Source organism: Corylus avellana, chromosome 3, assembly GCF_965113065.1.
Source record: "Corylus avellana chromosome 3, dhCorAvel1.hap1.2, whole genome shotgun sequence".
NCBI lineage: Eukaryota > Viridiplantae > Streptophyta > Magnoliopsida > Fagales > Betulaceae > Corylus > Corylus avellana.
Genome location: NC_142492.1, coordinates 25,396,672 through 25,414,653, shown reverse-complemented (window position 1 = coordinate 25,414,653; position 17,982 = coordinate 25,396,672). Strand labels below are relative to the sequence as shown.

At 38.1% G+C, this 17,982-nt stretch overlaps 3 protein-coding genes across 3 annotated transcripts; 1 reads left to right on the top strand and 2 right to left on the bottom strand.

Moving 5' to 3' along the window:
* Positions 1 to 2,061: 2,061 nt before the first annotated feature.
* MKK10 (MAP kinase kinase 10) lies at positions 2,062 to 3,054 on the bottom strand. The gene has a single exon (XM_059585809.1). The coding sequence runs from the start codon at positions 3,052 to 3,054 to the stop codon at positions 2,062 to 2,064; it is 993 nt and encodes a 330-aa protein (XP_059441792.1).
* A 2,910-nt stretch (positions 3,055 to 5,964) lies between these two features.
* Positions 5,965 to 12,367, bottom strand: LOC132174982 (heat shock factor protein HSF8). Its single transcript, XM_059586762.2, has 2 exons — positions 11,829 to 12,367; positions 5,965 to 7,621 (listed from the first exon to the last, which is right to left on the bottom strand). The coding sequence occupies exons 1-2, from the start codon at positions 12,111 to 12,113 to the stop codon at positions 6,389 to 6,391; spliced, it is 1,518 nt and encodes a 505-aa protein (XP_059442745.1). The 5' UTR covers positions 12,114 to 12,367; the 3' UTR covers positions 5,965 to 6,388.
* A 2,509-nt stretch (positions 12,368 to 14,876) lies between these two features.
* Positions 14,877 to 17,897, top strand: LOC132175932 (PCNA domain-containing protein). The gene is made up of 7 exons (XM_059588029.2): positions 14,877 to 15,058; positions 15,143 to 15,232; positions 15,308 to 15,462; positions 15,728 to 15,848; positions 16,764 to 16,883; positions 16,972 to 17,042; positions 17,430 to 17,897. Exons 1-7 carry the CDS (start codon positions 14,945 to 14,947, stop codon positions 17,674 to 17,676), a joined length of 918 nt encoding a protein of 305 aa, XP_059444012.2. The 5' UTR covers positions 14,877 to 14,944; the 3' UTR covers positions 17,677 to 17,897.
* The last annotated feature ends 85 nt before the right edge of the window (positions 17,898 to 17,982 follow it).

Genomic DNA, 17,982 nt, shown 5'->3' with positions numbered 1-17,982 from the left:
CCAATAACCGCTAACCGTAACCGCCTTAATGGTTAGCGGTTAATAAAATAGATAACCGCCTGCTAACCGCTTTTTTAAAAGTGGGCTTTTTTTGGGCTTTTTGGGCTTTCTTAGGGCTTTTTGGGCTTTTTTTTAATCCTTTTTTGGCTTTTTTTTTTACCTTTTTTTTTTTAAAAAAAATTTTAATTTTTTTATTTTTAGTGTCTTCTTGGGCTCAATTGCTATAAAAAGAGCTCATGTTGAAAAATCAAAAATATTTGACCCAAAATTTACATTTACTTGTACTTTAAAAAAATTTCCTTAAATATTAAATTATAATCGGTTAGCTTTATTTTATTTTATTTTTTTTTTAAAAAAAAACAACATATAAAACAAAAAAAAAATCAACACAACATATAAAAAAAATGTTCAGAATTCAGACAACTGTCACAACATATAATGATAATACATTAATACTTAAATTGTGTTTATAAGTAACACATTGGTCATTGTTTAATCCAATGTCAATTACTTAATTTGATATTATACGAATCATATCATCATTGTACATTAATAATATGATTCAATTGAAGTCTTGAATAAAGTATTTGAATTGTCATTGAATCATATGATTAAGTATTGATATTATACATTTATATTATTCATATGCATATGTAGACTTATATAGACTTATAAGTTTATAACATACAATGGAAATAAGTCTCTAGATATTTAATTGTTGTATTACTATGAATTGGTATACTTATGAGTTATGTCATATTATATATGTATAATTTGTTATTATATAATCAAATGATTTAATGATCAATTGATGATGTGATATAATCATATAAATTATAGTGATAATATATTAATACTCAAATTGTGATTTAATGATCAAGTGATTATATTATATGTATAAATATTTTTATAATTATAATTATAAAAATATATTATATAAAAAGGCGGTTAGCGGTTACGGTTAGTAAACCCAATAACTGCTAACCGCTAGGCGGTTATAGCGGTTAGGCGGTTAGCGGTTAATACGGTTAAGCGGTTAACAGTTAGCGGACCGCCCACATTGACACCCTTACCTTCTGTAATAAAAATCAAACCCTAAGGGAAAAAAATAAATAAGTGAAACTTTAAAGGGGTTTTTAGTATTTAATCCTAAATTATAATGAAAACTTACTTATAGCGTAGAATATAGGCAAGTACTAGTAAATAAATAACCATTTGTAAAATGTTATAACTTATGTCCTAGTTGCCCTATATAAGTATTAAAGTGTATACAACTATATACATTCAATATAACATACATTTAACTATAGTTATACAGTATAGTGAAATGTATGTTAAAAGGGGTGGCAAGAGGAAGATCATTTGGAGATGGAGAGGAATTTAGTCAAAATTTTGAAACAAGCAAGCTTCTCTAATGATGAAAACATAGAAAGAATATATATAGAGAGGGACCTTCGTTGATCTTTTGAAGATTAGACAAAAATTTCCTCAATAGAAATAATCAACCATTATCTAGCAATTTTGTAGCCGAATTTGTATTGGTACCTCTATATTCTTTAGTCCGTGCATCGGATTATGGCAGTGCATTTTCGGCTTCAACCTCCTTTTTGTGGTTGTTGTTCCCAAGTTGGGGTTCAAATAGGCTCGTTTTAATTTGTGCTCATTTTGCTTCTGTAACCACTAACCACCTTGAGCGGCCCCTTAAGAAGATTGGGTCACTTGTTTAATCAATTTCTTACCCTTTGTATGTATTTTTGCACTGCTCTTATTTCATTTTGATTTGTTGTTGGATAACCCACCATTCTTTTGGTTTTAGGATCATTCACTCTCTCTTCCTTTTGGATCGGTGGAAATGATCCTCCCTCATAATTATTTTCCTTATTCAATTAAAAAACAATTCAACCTAGAACCAAAAATTCTATTGTGGGACTTATCCCAGGGCCAAAAAGAAATTAAGATTAATTAAAAGAAGTGTTATCAACTCAGAACAAAAAGTATTTCTAGTGTGTGGTTTTAAAGAAAAACGAAGCAAGTGCAACTCAATTTTCATGCAAATGGTAATTAATCACAAAAAGAATGGCCAAGAAGCTCAGCAACGGTGCCTCTCTTCCTCCAGTCCCTCTCTAGACACCGCCGAACAAAGCTCCGAAACTCCGGTGAGGCTGTCTCTGGCATCTCCAGCCTCTCTCCGAAGCAAATCGCACACATCAATGTCACCCAGTCCGGAATTTGCCCTGCACCAATTAACGGAAAATGACCAACATGACATTCCAACACCACCACCCCAAGTGACCACACATCCCCGGCAAACTCGTCGGCGGCACCATCACCGCCGCCCCACGTCTCCGGATCAAATCTTTCCGGGCTCATGTATGCGCACGTGCCCATTGCCGAGTCACGTGCCTCGAACGCCCCCGCTCCCGCCACCGCCCCCGCCCCCATCGCCACACGGCTGACCCCAAAGTCCGCAATCTTCACCTCCCCCTTATCATTTACAAGCAGGTTCGATGGTTTTATATCCCTATGCACTATCTTCATGCCGTGCAGATAGCGCAGCCCTTTCAGGACCCGCCGGGCGATGCCGGAGATTACCGTCTCCGGCAATCTCTGCCGCGCTCGCAGCACCTCTTGTAACGAGCCTCTCTCCATGTACTCCATTACAAAGCAAAGGTAATTTTCTCCGCTTTTCGCTTCCGTACCGGAAAAACCATCGTCGAGAATTGCATGACACCCTATAATATATTCCGAGTCAACCCTTTTGAGGATTCCGGCCTCGCGTGCAGCCCGGTTGCGAATGCTCCCAGAATCTCGATCAAGCAAGAGGACTTTTAACGCGTAAATTGCGGTGGTTTTCTTGTGAACAACTTTATAGACTGCGCTGCCGCTGCCTTGTCCTAGAATAGCCATTTTCTCAAGGTCGGAAACTTTTTCGATGTCCGGAGATGGCAACAATGGCAGCAATTGGGTCTCGCCCCAGAACTGATGATCAGTTGCCGGATTTGGCAACGGTAAGGATAGCTTCAGTGCTTGTTGGTGCCTTCTCTCTCTCACCATGTCATCAATAATTTACACTATTCTTCCACCCACCTGCCTCTCCGTTTCTTTCTCTGTCGATAACATATTTCTTCTTCTTTTTTTTTTTGCAAAGAAATCAATCAATCAGAGAGAGTATTTATTTATACATAGCGTATATATGCATGGAAGCCACAAGCTTATCAGAGATGTTAAACGTGGATGTGGCTATCCCATGATCTTAGGGGCAGGTGAGTTTTTTGTGGTTACTCATAGGGGTGTGTTATGGTTAGCGGTTATTGGCAATAACCGCTAACCGTAACCGCCTTAGCGGTTAGTAGATTTCACTAAACGTTAACCGCTTAGAACATTCCCAATGGAAGAGCCATATTTTTATGTAAAATAGCTCTTCAAAATTCACTTTTATCTAGTTTAGCTAAGCCATTTTTAAGTATCTCTACATCCGATTAGTGGTTAACGGTTAGTGGTTAGTGAAATAGATAATCCGTCTTTTCAAAATTGAGCTTCTTTTTGGGGCTTTTTTTTTAAATTTTTTTTTTTTTTAATTTTTAATTTTTAGTGTTTCTTGGGCCCAATTGCTATAAAAAGAGCCCATATTAAAAAATAAAAAATATTTGACCCAAAATTTACCTTTACTTGTACTTTAAAAAAATTTTCTTAAATATTAAATCATAATCGGTTAACTTTTTATTTTTATTTTTTAAAAAAAAAACAAAAAACAACATATTAAAAAAAAAAAATTCAACACAACATATAAAAAAAAGTTCAGAATTCAGACAACTGTCACAACATATAATGATAATATACTAATACTTAAATTGTGTTTATAAGTAACACATTAGTCATTGTTTAATGCAATGTCAATTACTTAATTTGATATTATACGAATCATATCATCATTGTACATTAATAATATGATTCACTTGAAGTCTTGAATAAAGTATTTGAATTGTCATTGAATCATATGATTAAGTATTGATGTTATACATTTATATTATTCATATGCATATGTAGACTTATATAGACTTATAAGTGTATAACATACATTGGAAATAAGTCTCTAGATATTTAATTGTTGTATTAGTCTGAATTGGTATACTTATGAGTCATGTCATATTATTTATGTATAATTAATTATTATATAATCAAATGATTTAATGATCAATTGATGATGTGATATAATCATATAAATTATAGTGATAGTATATTAATACTCAAATTGTGATTTAATTATTTTTTTTTAAAAAAATTGTGATTTATTGATCAAGTAATTATGTTATATGTATAAATATTTTTACAATTATAATTACAAAAATATATTATATAAAAAGGCGGTTAGCGGTTACGGTTACGGTTAGTAAACCCAATAACCGCTAACCGCTAGGCGGTTATAGCGGTTAGGTGGTTAGCGGGCGGTTTTTAACTGCCTGCATTGACACCCCTAGTTACTCAAATGCCGTCTCCACTAGTAACCAACCAGAAATACTTTTTTTACGTCTGTAGTTATACAAGAGATGTATGTGTAGGACAGCACATCTTAGTCATGAATATAGTTAGTGTTTTTAAGGTGTCTTTTTTATTGCCATGCTTGTGTATATAATTTACATTAATGGGTTAGAATTGGAGTTTAATTATTATTGGGGAATCTCTCAGCAATTTGAGATTTGAAAATGAAGATCGATGGAGGGCGTGAAAGAGTGTAGATATATAGCGAAGGTATTAGGGAAGGGGGAGTGTTGCCAGCGAGATCTGGCAACACTCCCCCTTTTTTTTTTGACATACCCACACAAAGAAAAGGGGAGGGAAGATTCGAACTAATGACATCCGCTTCAAGAGGCGTAGTTCACAGCCGATTGAGCTACTCCTTTGGGACATATATGTGTGAAATTTTGATACAACAAAAAAGAAGGGGGAGTGTTACCGGTGGGATTTGGGAATTAGATTTATTAGGATTAGAAGCCGCAATGGAAGGTAAAGCCATGTAGCAGCCGCTTTTCTCTTTAACTAACCAAACTTCATTCGTATCTGATTGATGATATGCTCACAGGAGGCAGAGCTTTCGCTCCTTTCCATTTTTCTTTGAAAGCTGTTAAAAGGGTAAGAGAACTTTTTGGTTGAAACTTGAGAGGGGAAAACAAGTTCGGTGAGTAGCGAGCCGGTTTTACCAATTCGCCCGCCCGTAAGGGTAACGGGTGAATTTTATATATATATATATATATATATATATATATATATAACAGAATGACGTCATTTTGGAAAGAGAAACGATATTTCTAAAATCCGTTTCTCGTCTCTTTTTGATCTTCCTCTTCCTACCTCAGTTCTGTCTCGCTAGTTTTGTTTGCTGTTTTTTTTTTCCTTCTTCGCCATTCTCAAACTTAGCCTCTCTCGTTGATCTGAATATCTAATGCCCCCTTTAACAGCTTTATTGGCCATTTTTCAGAACGTGTATTGAAGAGAAAAGGGAGATGGACAGATGTGTTTGGGTGCAAGACTCCTGGACTCTCTGTATTTGGGTGAAACAAAATTTCAGGTCTCTCTCGACAAAGCAAAACCAGAGGAAAAGAAGTGATTTGTTTATCTTGAAGAAAAAAAAGCTCATCAGAGAGAGATGGGAGACGACATTAGTGGAATTGAGGAGTTGACGGCTGTTAAACATATTAAAGAAACATGTGTCCCTCACATGTTTGAAGGACACTCGGCGATTTATTAGATTGGTTGAAAGAAATTTCCTCCGACCCAGTTTAGAGGAAATTTCAGTCCGAATATATATATATATATATATATATATATATATATATATTCGGACTGAAATTTCCTCTAAATATATATATATATATATATATATATATATATATCCACTAAGTCAAACCTCAAAAAAGCATCATATGTTTACTAAGAAGGTTTCAAATAACCACGAACATAAATGTGTATTTACAGAAGGTTACTGTAATCCAGTGAAATATTTGAAAGGGTACTACATGACTGAAATTTTAGGCCAAAGCATCCATTACAAGTCGTTCCTTCAGACAACGGCCATGTCTACCTAGGGCAGGACATCGACCTGTACAAAAGGAACATAAAGCCAAAGCTATAGCCTCTAAAACCACCTTGCTCTGTTGAGTTCATTCGTGTTACTACCAACATGACGTAGAGGAAATCATAATTAAAAATAAATAAATAAAGAAAACTGTAACTAGGGTTCCCATATATGCAAAACAAAGCTAGGCTGAACAGGTACACAAGGTATTAGCTGGTCTTCCAACGACCAAAACAAGAGGAGCATGCGATTGTAAAGATCACTAGTATGACCCTAGGAGATGAGTGAAACAAAATGTACATTCAGTAAACAATATCAAACCTCATTGATATCTGATCTAAGATAGCCCATTTGTTCTGTAAGCTTGTCCATATGCTGAGCATTGTCCCATCCGTTCTTTGGCTGCATATCGTTTCCCTTGGGCATACCGTCAGCATAATTTGATTCAATCTCCTCTGGTGCTGGACTTTCCACAAGAAAGTCCTCCCAAACATTAAAACCTAGTAAGGCATCAATATCAGTATCAGAGGACATATCAATTTCTAAGGGAATAGACCCATTAACTTCCAATGAAGTGGGGTCTAAAAATCCACCATTGCCTGTTTCAGGTCCCATGTAATTTTCCTCGGGAATAGCAACACTTTCGGACATCATTTCAGGTATTTGAGAAAGCTCAGGCATGATTACATCTGCCTGAGGCATAGAAATGGAAGATGCATCTTCTGCTCCAACCAGCACACTCATATCAGGGAAAGGAATTGTTGTAACTTTATCAGAAGTTGCAGCACGAGGGGAAGATTGAATTTCGGAAATTGCAGCTGAGGGTCTATGCCCTGAAGTTGGTGGGACCTCTTGCAGAGTCACTCCTGACATACGGCTTGGAGAGCTCCCATTGTCCATTGCATTCGAAGATGATGAATTGTCAGCAATCAGTAAACTATCTTTGTCGTTATAAGATTCCAGCCTGGAGGAAGCATCCATTTTCATAATCTGCCTAAGCATTGCCTTTGCCTTTGCCGCCTCATTCATTGGTGGCTGGTACTTAACAATCTGTCCGTCAGGTGCAGCAGAGTGTTCGCTCTCAGAAATACCTTCTTGCTTGAGCCTTCGCTTTTTGTTGGCTTCAGTTATTCGCTTGTTGCTCTCATTTTGCTGCTGCACAAAGTGAGCCAAGAAGCCAGGACTCTGCACGGCCTTTGCCAGGAATGACATCATCTGTTGCTGCCTCTGCTCCATCCCCTGAAGACGCTGCACCATGGTTTGCAGCTGATTATCAGTAGTCTGTTGCTGCTGCCTCAACCTGACAAGTTCCTGCATAAGCACATTCTTATCCCTTTTAAGCCTCTCAACCTCTTCCTCCAGCCCAAACTTCCCAACCTCTACACAAGCACCCACTGATGAACTCTGCCCATGTGATTGCTGTGGCTGTTGATGACTATGCCCATGGGCAGGTTTTCGCCGACTAATACTCTTAAGGAGGTGTTTTTGGCCCCTCAAGAAGCCCTCATTTGCAAATTCCCAGCGGTCTGGATCAACCTTTCTGAAACCCTGTTCAACAAATAGTGACAAGAAAAGGAAAAAATAAATAAATAAATAAATAAAATAAAAAATAAAGGAAAGGGGGTGGGGGCAAAGCACAATATCAATCAGCAGAATAAACAGATGACAAAGCTAAGTAATCACATCCTAACAAATCAATGAAAGATGACAGCAAGAAGAAAAATAAAATTAGAATTCATGGATACCCAAACATAAATGAACAAAAAAATTCATCAATATTTTAATTCTAAATAAAAAAATAAAACGCACATAGTTACATAACAGTAATAAGACTGAAAAAAGTATCTTACCTTTTATTCAAAATATTATGAGATAATTTCAAGTGTTCAGTCTACTCAAACTCATTCTTATTACAAAATTTTGAATCAACTTCGAAGTAAAACCATGCACCCTAGCTCATTCAAGAATTGGAAGCAACATTTTGAAACTTAGTTTATGATAATTGTATTAAATCGCCAGCTATCCTAAAAGTTTAAGCTAATAAAAAATGATGAATTTAATCATTTAAATTAATATTATAATACTCTCCATATGTGGATTCAAATTCTCCCTCAACAAATAAATCTCAACACATGAAATATTTAATTGAATATATAAATTGGGGAGTTGAGGTTTAAACTTGAGACCTCTACTCGAATATAATGTTAAAAAACTATGTCCTAAAAGTTTAAACTGATAAGAAACTGTAAATTTAATCATTTAAATTAATATTCTAACAAATTGGGCACTTGTTCTACGTCAATCTTCGTTCAAGATCAAGTTCTCTCACCCTCAATGTAAATTGTAAATACGGCCGAATAAAATTCTACTTCTTCCAATCCTCAAATATACATTTCTCACCATAACACCAGTCAACCTCAAATCAATGGTCCTATGCATTAGAGATATTTAAATAAGTTGCAAGTCCTCACATCACCCAAAATACATAATTTTGCTTCTTTCTCACAAGTTAGCTATGACACTTTTCCTTGAAATCAATAATAAAAATAAGATGTAGGTAAACTACATGAGAAACTTTGGGAAACAAAAGGAGGAAAAGGAAAAGACTTCTCTTCCAAGGGAATTTATTGACACCTTTAGTAATATCCAGAAATGGTCCCATGTCCAACACAAATTCAGGATAGATTCTGACTATGAATCTTGGACAACATCATCACTAGGTACAGGACACTTCTACAGATCCAATTGTAAGTGTGAAATTACAAGCCACAGGGGTATAAATTTAGATAAAGCATGCGGCCTTACAGACAACAGAAAACTATGAGACCTACTAAGTGCAGAAAGGAAGCCGACCCTATAAAATCAGCTACCTGAACAGTTCAAAAAGCTTTCTAATGAAAGGCCCTTAAGTAAACCCCCCTTTAGTTGGCCCAAACAATAACCTACCATACGCCTTAACCACTGTCACAAAAAGAAATTATGAAATGGGTCTCCCCACAAATCCATTGCTAATACCCTACAATGGCTTATAGTCTAAATCAAAGGATGCCCTGAAAGTACATCACAGAAAATGAAAATCTTTATTTACATTATATTATGTATAAGAGGTACAATAAATTTGGAGAAACACCAACTTATAAAAAAAAAAAAAAAAAAATTAGAGAAACACCTCATCCATTTCAACATTCTGCCCCCAACCAAAAGAGTACAATTTTAAGGTTTCAACCCTCAAGAAACCAAAAAGTTAATTAGCTATAGAACAGCGTGTTTCTTTTTTATTTTTTGTAAGCAAGTAATTTTACTAAAATAAAATGCCGAACGGGCACAATCCAACACCAAGTATATAAGAGACAACCACCTTAGACTTATGCACTGGATGGGAGGGGGAGAGAGAGAGAGAGAGAAAGAAAGAATACAAACACAAAGAAAGTAGAAACCACAAGCTTCCAGCCAAGCTAATGGGCGATGCTATAGCATCCGTTGTCTCTTCCTTATAATGGTGGTAATACCAAGGCAAGATAATACTTCTCCCAAAGTAGTGATGAAATTCCTTCAGAATTAATGGTGGGTAGAGTAGCTAACAGTTTGTGTGGCTTGGTGGCCATTGTGGTGTCCTACATCGCCTGAGTATGGAGATGGGGATGTACTTAAATGTATACTTACACCCTTAATGACAACAACACGTTTTAAAGCTGTGATAGTCATGATCTCATCAGAACTCCGCAGTTAAGCGTACTTTTGCGACAGTAGTATCAGGATGGGTGACCTTCTGGGAAGTTTGGTTCAGCTGAGCCAAAAGCGAACAATATTGTGTGTCATTGGGGTGGGGTGTTACAAATAGTATTAGAGTCATTGCCCAACTTGAGATGGGGAGAGCCTGCACAAGCCCAAAAAGGTCGCTAGCGGGCATTCGCTTCGACACCAAGAATGGGCTAATCCCATGAGGGTCGCCAGCAGGGACGCTGAGTCCTAAGAGGGGGTGATTGTTGCGTCCCACATCGCCTGAGTATGGAGATGAGGATGTATTTAAATGTATACTTACACCCTTAATGACAAAAACGCATTTTAAAGCCGTGATGGTCATGATCCCATCAAAACTCCGCAATTAAGCGTGCTTCTGCGAGAGTAGTATCAAGATGGGTGACCTCCTAGGAAATCTGGTTCGGGGGAGCTAAAATCGGATAATATTGTGTGTTATTGGGGTAGGATGTTTCAGCCATTATCTGCCAGACTCTGATCTTAAAAGTCCTGGCAAGCAGTGAAGACTTTGCTATCACAAAAGGTGAGCATTTACAAGCCGGAGGAATCCTTACTGTTGAGTGTGTTGAGATGTGCAAGCGCTATTGTAGACATTGATTTCATGTGAGGAGGTTGCATAGAGGAGATTACCATGGACCGCGAGGCAGGCGATTGGGAGGGACGACTTGGGTTTAAGGACATGGCACAGAGCTAAGAGATGGAGAGGCTTAGGGTTTCTGGAGGGGAGGGACGGATGGCAAGGTTTGAAGGGAGAGATGGGTTTGCAAGATGTCACTGGGGGTGGCGGCACTTGAGTTGCAAGATGACGAGGCGCCACTAGGAATGTCGGGGGCCATTCGACCACACCCTCTTCCAGCTTTTTTTTTTTTTTTTTTTTTGTATATTTTTAATTATGAGTGACACATGTCACTATATAATTGGATCTAACACGGCACATTAACGGAATCCAACAAGATTTTGGACGGAATTTGATAATAGGGACTTATTTGTTATTTTTGCATGCCACAGTGAGCTTGCAAAACATTTTTATACCACAGGGAGTTTATTGCAAATTAGTATAACCACGTGGACTGGTTTTGTAATTTTCCCTCAAAAGAAAACCAACAGAATTTCCACATCCCATATAGGACTCTAAGGGTTTTTCAAAAGCTGCAAGAGGTGTATCTATGCCCACTCTAATCAGTTCATATGTTTGCCTTGCATTTAGCTATGCCTGGACTACAAATGCAACAACAAGATCATATGAAAAATGAAATCATTATTAACCTTGGAATCAGGTCATGATCGACCTGAGACTTGCTTCCTTTTCCTTTTCTTCCCCTTCTGCTCCATTTGGTTGCTGATAAAAATGCAGGAAGATGAGATATCAAAACTTCAGATTTTACAAAGTTCTTATTGTTTTGGAGACAAAGAAACAATAGAGCATCAAATCCCTGACAAGACCATCCCACTTAATTTAAACAAGTTCCTATTTTTCCAAGCAAAAGAAAAAACTTGACCATATTTCATTCATTCCTCTCTTATTTTTCCCCTTTTTCGTCAAATTCTCAGCAACCAATGGGGGACGACAACATGCACCGCAACCTAGCCCTAAATCATAACTTATATTTACTAGAATCTCTTGTTTAATCATTTCCAAATTATTTTCACCAAAATTAATTTAGTCGAGGTTAATCCCTCGGGTTTCAAAAACCCGAAACAGAAACATCAAATTCAAAACAGTATTCCTTTTCCCTCCCTCCGCTTTCTCAGCAACCAAATAAGGGTTCCTATCATAAACCCAATCGATTTCCTTTCTACAAAGCGAACTTTACTTCACAAGCTAAAACTAATTCCTAATTCAACCCACTACACTCATCATCATCGACGAAGTCACTCTAATCATTTAACCGACAAAAATCCACAAAGTTTCAAACAAAACAAAAATACACACAAAGCTCACAGCAATGGAAAGAAGAGCAACAATAAGTAGAGGATCAGAGGGGAAGGCATGTACGTAGGTGTTGAGCTGCCTGACGAAGCTGGAGAAGTTGTTGTGCTTGAAGTACTTGGGCAGGAGGTCCCGGGCAAACTCGGGCGGGTTCCACACCACGAAGCTGTTGTTGGTGGCGCTCCACGAAACTATCGGGTCGGTCGCCGGGTCGTCCACCATGTCGTACGTCTTGCTCAGGAACGGCGGCGGCGCGTTCGCGCTCGGCATCGGCGCAGGCGCCGGCATGGGCTGAGCTCCCCCGCCGCCGCTCGATCCCGACACATCTCCTTCGTTATTCGCTCCGTCCATTTTCCACCAAACAATTTTCTAATAGAATGGGTTGGAAAATTGATATTAGGGTTTTGAGAGGGTCGCAATGTACGAGGCCATTAGAGGGGTAAACTTAAACCCTAGATTGCAGCGAGCGAGAGAGAGAGAGTGAAAGATTTAAGAGATTTGGAGGGAGATTGTACGGAAACGATAGAGAGAAAGAAGAGGGGATATATGTATATTGGGGGCGGTGACGACGGAGCGAGTGGCCACGAAGCGGATTCCCTTTTTTGGGGTTGACGTGACGACGGCTGACGTTAAATTATGATATTAACAAAATATTTAAGAAGTATATATTGTTAAAAAAAAAAAAAAAAAAATATTTAATGGACTTCTATATGTTATCATATAACTGTAGTGGCCGTAAAAATAAGGATTTGATCTTCTAATCTCTAGTAGACTATTATTACCCTTCATAATTAATGAAATAATTTAACTTATTTATTTAATTAGAGAAATATTAAATATTATATTTCTATCTCATTATACTAATATCACATTATCGATCTATCTTCTAATTTTTTTTTTTACCAATGACTAATTCAAGAGCCGATATCCATTATCGGGATGATAGTATAATATCTAGTATTATTCATTTAATTATTAAGAATAATATTATTTAGTACATTGTTATAGGACTGTCATACACAGGAGTAGAACAACCCTTGGGCTTGGGAGATCCCAGCCCCCCAAGCCAAGGGGTGCTCTCCAAAAAAATAAAATTTTAAAAATTAACTTTTGCCCCCCCCCCCAAACTAAATATTCTAGTTCCGCCCCTGATCATACAATTAAGATGATGTGGCAGTTAAAATTAGCATTTGAATTAACAAGCGCTTGTAAAAAAGAAGAATCAATGACTAATTTTAAGTGTTATAGTAGTCTACTAAATATCATTTTTCATTGATTAATAATGAGTAATGCTAGTATGACGTGACATTGTCAATCCACCCTTAAATAAGTCATTGTTAAAAAGAAAAAAAAAAAAAAAAAAAAAATCTTATGATGGATTGACAATGTCATGTTAATATAGTGAAATAATAATAGTGTATATAACATTATTCATTATTCATTAATAATTGACTTATTCGAATCATCCATCCCATTTCCCTTGTGTGGACATGTCAACAAAAAAAGAAGAAGTTAAAAACTACATTTTTATTCCACAATTAACATACAATACTAATGTGACAATTGCAACCATCTATAGGACAAGTCATTTAAAAAAGAAAAAGTCAAAAGGTTAGTTAAGACTATCATATTATCGTGTTAATAATGCGAGATAACAGAGTAATTATACTCATTCGTCGTTCCTCTCCAATCCTCCTTAGGTTGATATGACCATATGACATGGTTCTCTCAACCAAAAACTAAATTTCTATGCATTAAATGATTGGAAAGATCACACCACGTAAGCTTTGAAAAGATAGAAATAATGCATAGCATTGTTTGGGATAAAAATGTGAGATACAATATTATTCTTCATACTTATTTATTATATATATTTTATACTAATTAACATGATACGTGAACAAATTTAAAAGGAGAATAACTTCCGTTTGGTTGTGGCAAAAAACCCCCATTTTCTGCCCACCAATGTAAATGTGACACCTCAGCATGGAACAAGTTAAGAAAATAAAACCAAAACACCAGATTATTTCTTCATTCTCCACACCTCAGACGCACAGCACCCTTTACAACCATGACCGCCCGCCGCCGCCTGGTCCCACCGGTGCTGCCCATCTCAAATTGCGCCGCCGCCACGCAGTCCCGACCATCACTGCTCAGATCTACCGAGAAGAGAGAGAGATGGAGAGAGACTGAGAGAGAGGGAGAGAAAACCCACACAAAGCCGAGAAGGGCGGCGCTGGGGTGGTCGAGGAGCCACCCCGTGGACTGGGGGTGGCCTGCGCGGCCAACCCGTGGCCTGGGGAGCCACCCTGGGCGGGTATCTCTCGCCCTCTCTCTGTCTCTCTCCGGTTGCTTTGACCATGGGGTGGCCCGCGCCACCCCAAAATGTTGTTGGGGGTGGCCGGTGTGCCACCCCAGCAAGATCTGGTGTGGCGCGGGCCACCCCAACAGGATCTGAGTTGGCGCGGGCCACCCTCGCCACCACAGGGGGGCGGCTCGCGGGCCACCCCAGGGCCTATGGGGTGGCTCGCGCGGCCACCCCCACCACCAAGGGGGTGGCCCGCGGTCTCTGGGGTGGCCTCGCGCCACCCCCAGCGGTGGCTGGGGTGGCCGCGAGGCAGCCCAGACAAATCTGGGGTGGCTCCCGCTGCCACCCATGGCTACTGGGGGTGGCCGGTGAGCCACCCCTTGTTGGGTGGTTGCTTCTCCTGACTTGGGACTTCAATTTTTTTTTAAGATTAATAATATTTTAAATTAATAATCAGATGTAGTTGTGTTTATTTTGTAAACTTAAGTTTGATAGGATTGGGTTAGGTGGCAACTTCTTATTGGTGGCAAAAACCTCCTCCTTTTTGCCATGACCGAACAGCAGCTGCTCTCATTTAAAAGGAGTGTGAAAAGTAACTTTAGTCTTTGTATATTAATCATCACGAGAAATAATATTTAGTAAAATTTTATATGACTATCATACAACTATTATAATAATGTGACAGTAAATATTAATTATTAATTTTTATTTTTACAGGTAATTGTTGATCAAAAAGTTAATTTTTACTGCACGGATGCATTATCCGAGCATTTTCCAAGATACTCTTTTCGAATAGAAAAGAGCACGAGGACTGTTGTTTGGGGACTTTAGCCGATAACATATTTGGCGGGAAAAAGGAAAGGAGAGAGAGAGCATGAGCTCGTCGGCGACGGGGGTAGAGCCCGAAGCCCCTGATCTGGTGTGCCAGCTGGACAACGTCCAGGGCATGGTCGATGCCCTCACCGCCGTCCGATGGAAACGCCTCCAGGTGGTCCCCGCTCCCCCTTTTCTCTTCACATTCCTCACATTTTTCCGTGATTGCCTTCTGATTGATTTTCGCTTCGCTAATCAGGACGCAATCGTGGAATTGTCAGAACACGGCGTCGTATTCATTGTGGAGGAAACCGGCTGTCTTCAGGCCAAAGTCTATCTTCAGCGCGAGGTACCCGATTTCCCTTTTTCCCTTTTGGCCAAACAGGGAGTTTCGGGACTTACGTTGTTTAATTTCCGCATGTAGCTTTTCATTCGTTACGAGTACGGCGCGCAAGGGCGGCCCCGGTTTGGTGTGAGCTTGGGCCTCTTGGTGGATTGCTTGAACACATTTTCGGTTCCGGGTCGTTCTACCATGATTGAAATTCGATATCCCGGACCTGATATGCAGCTCCTTCTCAAGTATGTTAGCTTGTCTTAAAATTTAAGTTGAAATGATTGGTTTAATCGTTTTAGTTAATATTTTAAAATATTTAATTTATATGAGAGGAAAATGATCGAGACAATGTTTGAATTCCGAATTTTTGCTTTAACACCATGTTAAATCACCAATTATCCTAAAAGTTTAAACTGCTAAGAAATTGTAAAAGTGTTTAATTAATATTCTAACGGGCGGATTCTATAATCTGAATTCTACTTTGATGCTTTATTGTATTTGTGCTTTAAGGTCTGTTGATTCCCTGGATGCTTGCATTTATGCGGAGATCAGGACAAGAATCCCTGACACAATTTCATGGGACTACAATTTTGAACCTGCTGGAAGCATGCCACTCAGTTTTACTGTTAAGGTATACTCTCTCGGTTTATCATCTAGTCTTCTAATGCATGAGAGTGGGTAGCTTTGAAGCTGCTCTTTCTCTAACTTCTTCTGCTTCTCTGCATTCTAATGCATGCATATGGTGCTTGTGTGATTGTACTCTCTTTTGAGCATCACCTACACTTGGTGGCCCCTAAAAGTTGCAATTTTCTTTCCACCATAATTTGGCTCTTTTTAGTGGTTTGAATTAATATTCTCTAATACATGCTAATAGTAGTATGTTAAGAAAATTCCGTTCGTCATTTAATGTTAGAATTTATTCATTCATATCAAAGTAATGCTAAATATTACATTTCCATCCACTAGGCTGATGTGGCAGTGCTCATTAGCTTATGAATTTTTCTTTTTTTTTAACAAGGGCTGAGTAGGATGTGGGTGAGATGGGAGTGTAGTATTTAGCGTTACTGTTCATATTAATTATGCAAAATGTCTAGTGCTGGATGGTGAGACAGGATTTCTGCTGTTCATCCCAATTAGTTGGATATAAGGTTTTGTGAGGTAACTAGCGCATATGCCATTTTGAAAGTTCACTATGTTTAATCTCAAAAAAGCCTTCTTTTTATTAATCACCTTCTTGCCATTGTTAATTCTTTCCACATTTGTAAAACTTCAAACATAATTTTCCAAGTTCGTTATTTACTAAAAAGTTCATTATAAAATGAGCTTAAACTGTTTGGTTGTGGTACTTGATGTGTCGGAGGAGGTATGTTATGTTATGTGCATGTGTGTGTGTGTGTTTTCGAGAGAAATAGCAATTGAATATGAAAATATTCCTCTAATAGGTGAATAAGTATGGTTTTCAGCGCATGCGTTGTTTATTTTGTTGCCTACTGTTGTAATCATGAACCACATCTAATAATTCAAAATCATGATATTTAAACCCCAGTCCGCTGCGTTGAAGGAAGCTATTGATGATCTTGAATGGCCTGGATCAAGCATTCAGATCATGCTACAACCAGTTCCTCCTTCTGTCACCTTTAAAGGTGAAGGCCATGGAGACTTGCAGGTAAGGTTTGCTTATAACTTGGAAGAAAGCACCTACTTTATCAGGTATGTAATATTTTCACAGGTTTAAATCCTTGTCTATCTTGCAGATAGACTTCATGTATTATGTGAATACTGATCTCTTGACCGCATTTAGCTGTGATCGTCAAGTTTCTTATAGGTACTCTATTATTTTTTTTCTTAATTGGTTTCATGTAATGCACCATTTCGCTCTAGTGAAATTTACAAATTGTGGCAATTTGTATTCACGTGTCAGGTTCGGGTCATATTGAGACATGAGTATAAGACTGCTAGGTTTAATTAAATGGGTCAAATCTCTCAACCATGACCCGCTAATTTCATGTTAGGATTATGTCGGGTTCGTTGGTTATGTCAAAAATTGACAGCCCTAATGTCGCATGTCGAGTTTGAGTCGTGTTAAGATATGAGTATAAGACTATATAGGTCACCCTAACTTGATCATTTTAATTAGACAAGTCAAACCCTTTAACCCTAACCTACTAATTTTGTGTTGGGCTCGCGTTGGTTCTCACCCTAATTTTAACAGGTACAAATACAAGTTCCTTCGAGCAACAACTTCAAATATACCCAGCAGCGTTATTAAAGATAACAGAGGAAGCAAGGTGACTGTGGGGCGAGGTGGAATGCTGAAAGTTCAGCACCTGGTTTCAGTTGCAAGAACATCCGTTTCTCACCCACACATTGATTCTGCTGGCTATCAGCAACCCAGCCGAATTGCTTACATCGAGTTCTTTGTGAAACCTGAGGAAGATGAAGACACTGTAAATGATTGACATTTGCTATTTATGGCAACTTGTTGCACATTGTTCCTTGTCAATGAATCTCACGGTCTCCCAGCATTCCCCTTTTATGCTACTTTTGTATATACTTTTCATGCATGATTAGGGAACAAGGACATCTTTATCATAGTTCATAATGCTTGTTCTAATTCCATACTTCAGTTTCGTGTTGAATTCTCGTTCCATACTTGATATTTTTTAGTATATTTGGTTTGGTATTTTTTAGTATATTTGTTTTCTCTCTGTGTTTGTCGAAACAATTGCCCAACTCAAGGAATCAAGATTGCTTAAATCAGAGGA

What these genes read in the sequence shown, in the direction of transcription:
- MKK10 (XM_059585809.1), bottom strand. Translation starts at nt 3,054, where the DNA reads ATGGTGAGAGAGAGAAGGCACCAACAAGCACTGAAGCTATCCTTACCG.
- LOC132174982 (XM_059586762.2), bottom strand. Translation starts at nt 12,113, where the DNA reads ATGGACGGAGCGAATAACGAAGGAGATGTGTCGGGATCGAGCGGCGGC. An exon ending in TCAGGCAGCTCAACACCTAC is followed by an intron (nt 7,622 to 11,828) that starts GTACATGCCTTC and finishes TTTGTTGAACAG; the next exon opens with GGTTTCAGAAAGGTTGATCC.
- LOC132175932 (XM_059588029.2), top strand. Translation starts at nt 14,945, where the DNA reads ATGAGCTCGTCGGCGACGGGGGTAGAGCCCGAAGCCCCTGATCTGGTG. An exon ending in TCCGATGGAAACGCCTCCAG is followed by an intron (nt 15,059 to 15,142) that starts GTGGTCCCCGCT and finishes TTCGCTAATCAG; the next exon opens with GACGCAATCGTGGAATTGTC. An exon ending in AAGGCCATGGAGACTTGCAG is followed by an intron (nt 16,884 to 16,971) that starts GTAAGGTTTGCT and finishes TCTATCTTGCAG; the next exon opens with ATAGACTTCATGTATTATGT.